Source organism: Convolutriloba macropyga, unplaced genomic scaffold (assembly GCF_964194025.1).
Source record: "Convolutriloba macropyga unplaced genomic scaffold, txConMacr16.3 SCAFFOLD_6359, whole genome shotgun sequence".
NCBI lineage: Eukaryota > Metazoa > Xenacoelomorpha > Acoela > Convolutidae > Convolutriloba > Convolutriloba macropyga.
In genome coordinates, this window is record NW_027450306.1 from 3,125 (window position 1) to 12,348 (window position 9,224).

The 9,224-nt window shown below is 34.3% G+C and overlaps 1 protein-coding gene across 1 annotated transcript; it reads right to left on the reverse strand.

Moving 5' to 3' along the window:
- Window positions 1-1,505: 1,505 nt before the first annotated feature.
- LOC142355781 (uncharacterized) lies at window positions 1,506-7,377 on the reverse strand (the record flags this gene model as incomplete). The annotated part of the gene is made up of 3 exons (XM_075407838.1): window positions 7,238-7,377; window positions 3,103-3,226; window positions 1,506-1,657 (listed from the first exon to the last, which is right to left on the reverse strand). Coding segments are annotated over exons 1-3 (316 nt in total), but the record flags the coding sequence as incomplete, so codon positions are not given.
- Between the last annotated feature and the right edge of the window lie 1,847 nt (window positions 7,378-9,224).

Genomic DNA, 9,224 nt, shown 5'->3' on the forward strand with positions numbered 1-9,224 from the left:
TTGCTTTCGACAAATTTTTATGCATTTTCTCTAAATTCTCTAAAAGAAAAAGTTATCTCATCATGGTGTTCGGTAGTTTTCGTCAAAAAAGGCACACTGTTTTTTTGTATTCTAATTGTTTTGCAATTCTCTCAGACACCTAAATCTTATCAGATTTGACTTCATGTAAATTGTTATTTTAAACCAATTAGGGTACAATTCAAATAATTTTTAATTTTACTTTACCTTATCTCGAGATTTCATCAACTCAAATTTGTCTGAAAATTTTGTTGACTGAAATTAATTGTTGAAGCTTCAATAAAATGGTAGAGTTGACAAAAAAAGATATAATTTTTTTGAAACATTTCATGACGTTACGAGGTTGAATTTGAGAATCATGACAACTTAATCAAACTATTTAACCGGTAAGCGTGTTAGTTATAGGACAGAAATTTCTTATCTTGCAAGACAACAGCTTTCTTTGTATGAAATTGCGAGATATTCATTCCACTTCTGTTTTCCTATATACTCATTTCCGAGAAAATGTTTATTTTGAATTTTTCTCTATAATTTAATCAGCACAAAACGTCAGAATGAGAGTTGTAATGGCTATAAATGCCAGCAACCCGGGTCGAGGTTTTGGGGTACATTTTTGTAAAAAATGCGGTGATTGCGGTGAATGTGGTGACAATAAATATTTCACCGCATTTCACCGCATTTCTTACAAAAAATTACCGCAAAATTCACCGCATTTCTTACAAATATTCAGCGCTTCATTTTTTTCCACGAATTAATGCAAGAAATGCAGTGAAAGCGGTGAATGCGGTGAAAAAATATAATTCATCGAATTACACCGCATTTCTTACGAAAACTCATCGCAAAATTCACCGCATTTCTTACAAATATTCAGCGCTTCATTTTTTCGGCAAATTATTGTAAGAAAAGCAGTGAAAGCGGTGAATGCGGTGAAAAAATAATTCACCGCATTTCACCGCTTTTCTTACCAAAATTCACCGCGAAATTCACCACATTTGCTTTCCAACGTTTACTCAATCTGATTTAAATTCACAAGAAATATAAAATTTGTAAGTGACAGTTGGCGCAGTTGAGTAAGCAGATGAAGGCATACAGGAGGTCCGAGGTTCGAACCCGGGAGGAAAGATTCTTTTTTTATAAGAATACTGAGAACGCGGTGAAAATAAATAATTCACCGCGATTCACCGTATTCACCAAAAAAAGATGTAAGAAATACGCGGTGAAAATTATTTTTTTCACCGCATTTCACCGCATTTCTTACGATGATTCACCGCCATACCTTGAACCGGGAATTATGAAAAAAAGACAGTGCAAAAAACTTTCGAGTCACATGCAGATCATGCGCAAACTGGTTCAGATAATTTTTATTTTTGCGATATGAAGTTTTTCGCGTAAGATCATGCAAGATCTTGTACGAAAACTTTTCAATACGGTGCATCGTCGTGCCAGATCTCGCAAGATAACCTTTGAAATTCGTCTGGAGTTGGTACCTGGTGATAACTGCGAGTCTGTGAATGAGAACCAATTGATGTTTTTGTGGATCATTTGGATCAGGGAGAAAAAGATGAACTCGTCATTGAACTCGTTTGCTCTCTCTATCCTTCTTCCCTGAACGTAGTAACCCATGAAGCAAAACTTGGTACTGAAACAATTATTTAGAACGAAATCTTCATCTGTAACGTGTCTTTAACAGTTTTTTTGCCTTTTAATGTGATACATATGCGCGATTGTATTAGTCAATTGAATGCAGTTAACGAGGACTTGCTTGTTTAACCAAGACCTTCATCAAGACAAACTGGTGCCACCGGAATTCACTTGCAAACATCCGACGATACCAAATATTCCTGAGAGACAGAACCAGTTCCCTTGTAGCAAATAATCATTTCGGAGCTTTTCAGTCAATTATTACCCAGGTTTAGGCCCAGACCCAAATTGAGCTATGATCAGACTATGCAGACGGAAATGACCTCTGATCAGACTTTCCAGACCGAAGTTACCTCTGATCAGACCTTCCAGACCAAAATGATCTCTGATCAGACTTTCCAGACCAAAATGTCCTCTGATCAGACCGAACCCAGACCACAGTCCAGACTATAGTGCGCTTATGATCAGACCCAAATTCAGACCATTGTCCAGACTATAAACAGACTATGATCAGACCATCTTCAGACCATGGTCCAGACTCAATTTCAGACCATTGCCCAGACCCTAATCAGACTATGATCAGACTCAAGTGCGCTCTAAATAGTCTGATCAGAGAAAGATTTTAATTATGAACAAATCTCTTAATTTTGCTATAATATATTCATTTCATAAAAACTGGTGTTTGCAGTATTAAAATCATCTAAGGAAAAGCCAATTCTAAAAATATTGCTAATGAAAACGAAACCTAACTGTTGAGAAAAAATTTTATTTACCATACCCCTTAGTTCATATTTCTGACTCAATGGATGAACTTAGACAGCTTTCCACAAGAAACGTCGTGGTCTTCAGTTAATCAAAATTTCCTCTTGAGGGGACCGGCATTTGCTATCAGCTGGACTCCTTGTTTCTGATCAGAGTCATCGGACTTTAAGATGAGTCTCTGATCGGAACGCTGCTTTGTTGTTGCCTCTTGGCAGAGCCAACATTCCTCAATAAAAAAAACTAAAAATTGAAAAAAAATTGCACTAGAAATCAGACCTTCCAGACCGAATTGACCTCTGATCAGACCAAACCCAGACCATGGTCCAGACTATAAAGACTATGGTCAGACCTTCCAGACCGAATTGACCTCTGAGCAGACCGAACCCAGACCATGGTCCAGACTATAAAGACTATGATCAGACCGTCCAGACCGAATTGACCTCTGATCAGACCAAAATCAGACCATTGTCCAGACTATTGTGCGCTCGAACCGCTTTCCAGACCCTGTAATTTCGGTCTGGGAACACAGGGGTGTGCGCTCGATTGGGTCTGATCATAGCTCAATTTGGGTCTGGACCAAAACCTGGGTAGGTGACTTTTTGCGCTGATTGTTTTTAAATCAGCGCATTTCAGCGTGTTTCTTACTTACATAATCTCAAGCAGGTTAATCACTATAATCACCTGTGTTGGGCGCATAACTGGCCCATAGCACTGAAACTGTTCTTGTGGGGTAGAGCGAACAAATGCGACTCCCATTGGAATCGGGGCATGTAGGTTGACCAGCACACACCTGACAGCTGATTCACTTGAACAAAAAGCATTTTTTCTTGTTTGGAAAAAGACAAGTTTGTTAAAAAAAACAATCCTCAATCAATCAATTCTTTCCTCGACAGCCATGTAAGTTATAGACAATAACTAATTTTCAAATAAAAAATTCTACGCTCTAATTGATTTTTAACGTCGATTACGCCTACTTTCATTCAAAACCATGTTTTGACTGAAAAAAAAAAACATTTAACCTTTCTGAAAAAAGCACTATTTGTTCTCTCTGTAAATGTTGCATTTGAAAGGATATCGCATCCGTTTTCAATGCAGCCCCCCATTGAGTCTTTTGCCCGAATCTTATGGTTCTTGTCTTTTGTCAGTGTTTATGAAATGTTTGGTATTCAGTGGAAGTGAAGTGTTTGCCAGATTAAGCTCAACAACAAAAATTTGATCTGTCTAACTCGATATCAACGAACAAGAGTCATTGTGGGTTCAAAGTTCAATTGTCTGGAAATATGGAATGCAGCAAAATTTCGTAAGAATCATTAGGTGTGGGGTTTAATTTATTGTTTGACAAAAATCAAATTTTTAATAAATTTAATAAAAACCGAAAACATTTTAAATTGGTTTCATTATTTAAAAGGAAAATTTAATATTTAAATCTGATGCCAGACTTAATTTTTCGATTTTTGTAAAGCAGTCATTTAAGATCCAGAATTGTTCGAAAAGTTTTTCAATAATGACCAAAGATGAATGCGTTGTGTCTTTTGGTTCAGTTTAACTTCCAATATGATTACATGTTGTAGAAGTGGCAGAAGATCAATCCCGGGTCGAGGTTTTTGGGTATATATCTTTTTGTAGGTTCACAGACGGAGATTTGACATGATACAATTTTAAATTTTATATCAAATTGGAGGAGCGGAACACTTAAAAACTGGATGGAAGAAAAAGAGAAGATGTATGATGATGATAAACGATGGAGGCGCGTCAGTTTTTTTAAGCTTTACTTCCAATCTCAGCATAACTATAGTTTCAACTTTCTTAAACTCATCCAAAAAGAAAACAGGTAGAAAACGCCACCCCTATTCATTATAAAACAACAAATAAGGAGGTTCGGTAATGTGCAGTGTCACATAATGCTCCGACCCCGCTCATACACATTTTTAGAATAATTGTCAACCAAATGAGGAAGGTAATTCAAATAATGTTCAAAAATAATTTGTGAATCAATTAAAAAATTGCCTCGCACTCAAATCATTTAGTAAAATAAGCAATTCAACATTAGAGAGCCGATGAGATCAACCATTATTAGGACTACGAGACAAGACAAATAGCAACACCAAATAACAACAATAAACGTTATTTACATCCAAAATTCAACGTCCACTTATTGAAAACAATTTAAAAACAAAGTCAAAAACACGTCAAATTAAACAAATTGTTTTCCACTTCAAAAGAAAGAACATGGGACCTGCCCTTAATGAGGCTGGTTAACAAACAAAAAAGAATAAAAACGGCAAAATTAAGTTATACGTTTATTTTTCTTGAAAACAAATATTTCAGATAACGAAAACCATTAACCGAGTGCATCCATATATCTGTATTAAAACATTGGGACCTGTCATTGTACAGATTTTATCGTACATCTACAAAAACAAACATAAAATACAGACTAAGAAACAGTTTTCCAAATAAATCTCAGAGAAAATGGTGTCGAAGACGTTAAAACACTAATGTTTTCAGTTAAAATTCAGATATAATGACTGGTTTTTCTTTGACTACCAATAACGGGAGCTCTGAATAATGAGACTAGGGTAAAAGTGGGCAAAACAGATCAAAATGGTCAAAGTTAAAAAAAAAAATTGTAAACAACTATTTTCAAAGTCATATTATTTTTCCAATCATCAAGATTTGGTTCAATTGGTTTCATAAAAAATCTGTAGAGATCTATCATTCGAGAATTACGGACAAAAATCAAAATTAATTTAAATTTCTTGGAAAAAGCTGTTGAAGCAATAAGCTGGGAACTGAAAAAACGTTAGACATGTTGAATGGCGCATTTTTTCAACGCATAGATATTGATATGCGACTTGTGGTTAATGAGACTATGTAACAATGAGAAAAGAACAGCAAAGCGCAAAGTTAAAAACTTGTACGTCAATGTTTTTTTAAATAGGCTGCTTTTCTCATCCATAGGAAGCCACTATAACTTGGGATCATCGAAAACTTTTTTCGAACATCGAAAAAAACGATAAACAAAAACTAAATAAAAAATATTCCTTAAATTCTACTATAAAACGGTGTTGAAGCCGTTAAAGGTTAATCTAGCGCTAGAATTAAGGGTATTGTCAACTGTGCTTTCTTTTTGAGCGCCATAATTATTATTGTTGAACTTTGAATAGTGCGAAAAGACAAGAAAAGGAATCTCAAAGATGGAAAAATGTCACAAAATCGAAAATTTTTGATTAGAACTTATGGTAAAAAATCCAAAATCCATTATTTAAAATTTAAAACAAAAAAAATTAAATTTTGAGCCACTGGAACAACGCTATGAGTTGTTCTTGCTGACCTAGAATTGCAAGTTGACAAAAAAGAAGAAAAATTGAAAAAGCTTAAAAATCCATTATCGGTTTTGAAGTTTTCTTGTGTAAGTCAAAATGATCATAAGCTTTCAAGCAAACAAACTAGATATGTTTTCCTAAACTCCATTAAAAGACAATCAAACCTATCAATAGTAATCCTTGATTTAAATTGTTCAGTTCTGTAAATGATATTAAAAAAGCAGAAAATGCTGAAAGGTTTTTTAAAAAACTAATAGCGGCTGATCATAATCCAAGTTGATTTAGGATTGCAAACGACAACGATCAGATCAATACTAGCCGGCTATTGCTGTTCGTTCACTAGAAACACGTAATTGTGCCGAATGTTTTGGATAACGATCATTTAACAAAGCTGTCATGATGTTAAACATAAATATAGCATTTTCGATAAGTATGGAAATAAATTAGCAAAATGTGCCAGATTTTAAAATCAAGAACACTCTCAAAAAAGACATGTAACAGTGGCTGTTTTTCGAGCGAACAGATTGTCAATGCACTTTTTAGGTGTATTAATCTAGCTACTCTAAACAAAGTGTACTAATGCAGCTTATTTTATGCCATTTTTGGAAAAGGGTCTGATACTTAAACACTTAAGGAGAAACGTTTGTCAGAAAATGGGATCAAACAGTTCAACAACGATATTCTAGTGTTAGCAACAAAACTATTTTTTAACATCTTTAAAAAGTTTTCAAGCAGGAGTGACAAACATCGAGCAAAACGACGGCAAAATTGAACAAAAACAAGTGAAACATGTAAAATGTTCTCAAAATTTTAAACATAGTTAGCTCCGTTGAAAAAACGAAATTCAAACAATTTTTTTAAATTCTATATTCTACACCAGACGCGCTTTCTAATGATACCACATACAGCTCTGTACGATGAATATATTGATCGGCAAAAACTGACTGAACAAAAAACACAGGAGGACAAGTCATGTCCTACAATTTAAAGAAATTTCATTGACTAAAACAAAAAAAACTAGACCTAGGATAGATTATGGCTAGATTGGGAAAACAATTTAGAAAATAATTCCAACAAAAAAAATTCAAGCCAAAGCAAAAATGCTGCATTTGAACAAAAAACCGCTAGCGAGAAAGCGAATTGTTGTTAATGCACCATTTTCTCACTCTACTTTAAAATTTGAATGAAAAATTTCACGCTGCAAAACCACTCGCTTTTTGTTCTACTTACTGTTTCGGAGCGACTAAAATCATCTCTTCAATTTGATTTCAAAAACCATAAAAATGTGCGAGTAGATCTTAAGAAACAGATCTTATATAGATTGGATACTGCATATACTAAATTTTTTGTATATTTTGGATAATGCAAAATCGAACAAGTTTTTTGAACGACCAATGTCTCTAAAACTGTCAAATACTTGTCAGTCGATTATTTTGCTCTCAAAATTTTTCACATTCAATCTGCATTAAATCAAAAATATGTGCACTTACAGAGGAAGAGAGAAACCCAAATAAATTTAATCGCCTTCATAATAACTGTCAATATTAGAAGAGAAACTTTCTTTAACTATTGCAAACCCATGAAAATCGATTGAACTTTGGTTTCAGCAACCTAACTTTTCTCTTGAGGTTTGTCAATTCGAATTTTGTTCTACCGAGGTCAAATCTGTTTGTTTATGAAGTGTCTTGTTTGGTTGTTTATGTTTTGAATGAAAAATGTTTACCAGGATTGTCTTATAGTTACTTTGCGAACTTCAACTTAGAGAATCGCTGCGGAAACGACTAAATGTTACTCTAAATTTATGTTTTGTATAATTTTCATAGCGATTTGAACAACCCCTTCAATTTTGATACAAATATGTTCAGTATTATATGGATGGTTTTCACACCCGACTCTTACAAGAACTTTTTCTCATATTTTTACTACATAGATGAAAATTTTTGAGGTAAAACTAATTAAATTCACAGCTAAAGCATTTAAAACTTGATGGCTCCTCAAACAATTTTTGTTGAGTTTATTTTAGCATTTATAATAAAAAACCAGTGTAGTTTCCGGGTTTGAGACGTGTTTTATACCATCAATGTACTGCATTCCACAAAAAGGGGTTTATCTCTAAAGATGGTTTTATAACTGCATTTTCCGTCATAGAGGTTGCAAACAGTTGCTATGATGGAGAGGGTTCCAGTTGTAAAACATTCTGTCATTTACGTTCGGCGCAGAATCAAAAAATAAATTCATCAGTTGCTATCTGAAATATCGATAGAAAATGTTTTCGTTGTTCTAAGGGACCACAGGTAGCTCAAAGTTTATTTTTTTCCGACCGTTCCGTTTTTATGAAAATTGTATTGACGTTCAGAAAAAGCTAGTATCTTATTTCAAGCCTATATCCAATAAAAATCTTAGTTTTAATTGCTCATAAATGAGTAACAAGTTACCATTAGGTTACAATGATCCAGTACTGAATTGTGCAATATTTGATTCAGATTGTTTTTTTCAGTAGTGAAAATAATTGGTACTACTGTCTATGTAATAATCTTCCAATTCAAGTATTCGAACAATTTTGAGTTCAACAATAGAATTAGATAGCAACAGAATGGCATTTTGGGCCGTGTAAATTAATTGCGGACTAATTATAATCTATGACATATGAAGAACTGAAAAAGAACTCATTTCATTTCTTTTTTTTTCTACAGTACTTTGATGGAATTTACCAAAAGTTGAGAAATTTAAAGAGGGATAGTTACTTTTAAGAGATAGTAATTTCCCTAAAAGCTCCCGGATTGAGCTCCTCTGTGAAATTGTCATGAAAATATCCATCAAGACCAAAATCGCCAAAAGATAATAAAATTAGTTCGGATCGTTTCAAGTTTCGGTGCGATTATATGTTCTTTCAAGATTTCTTATTCAAAAGCACGTCCAGTCAAAAATGGAGTCTGAATCAGACTTGCCCGTTCAAGATATGATAAAAAAACTGAGACAGAGTGAAAAGGTTCATGGATAAGACTTTGGTCAACGTGGCTCTTTATGTGGCAGAACATGGCCCGTCTATGTTGCAGAACTGGTGCGTTTTCGATGCAGATTTTGGTTAGTACGCGGGGAATATTTAGCTGAAGTTTGAGTGCTGATGCGTTTATGTTGACTGTTAAAAATCCTTGCCAGTGTAACTTTGAAGGCACTGCAAGCCCTGTGTGCGTACAAAGAAATCTGAGTCTTAAACATCGAGAAATGAAAACGTCGACCTTGTTTGACAATGAAATTCAACGAAGTCTTGAGCAAGACTACATGCACCAAACGAACTCCAAACGTTATCCTGTAAGGTTCTTGCAAATAACGTTTATCTTGCAAGATGTATATTGAGACGGAATAGAAAAACGGATGATTAAAAATGCATCATCAACAAAACCGAATTGCCTACGGGTGTCAATTCATAACCAAAGTTTTAAGTTTTGCAGTACAAATGAAACATTGAAAAAAATG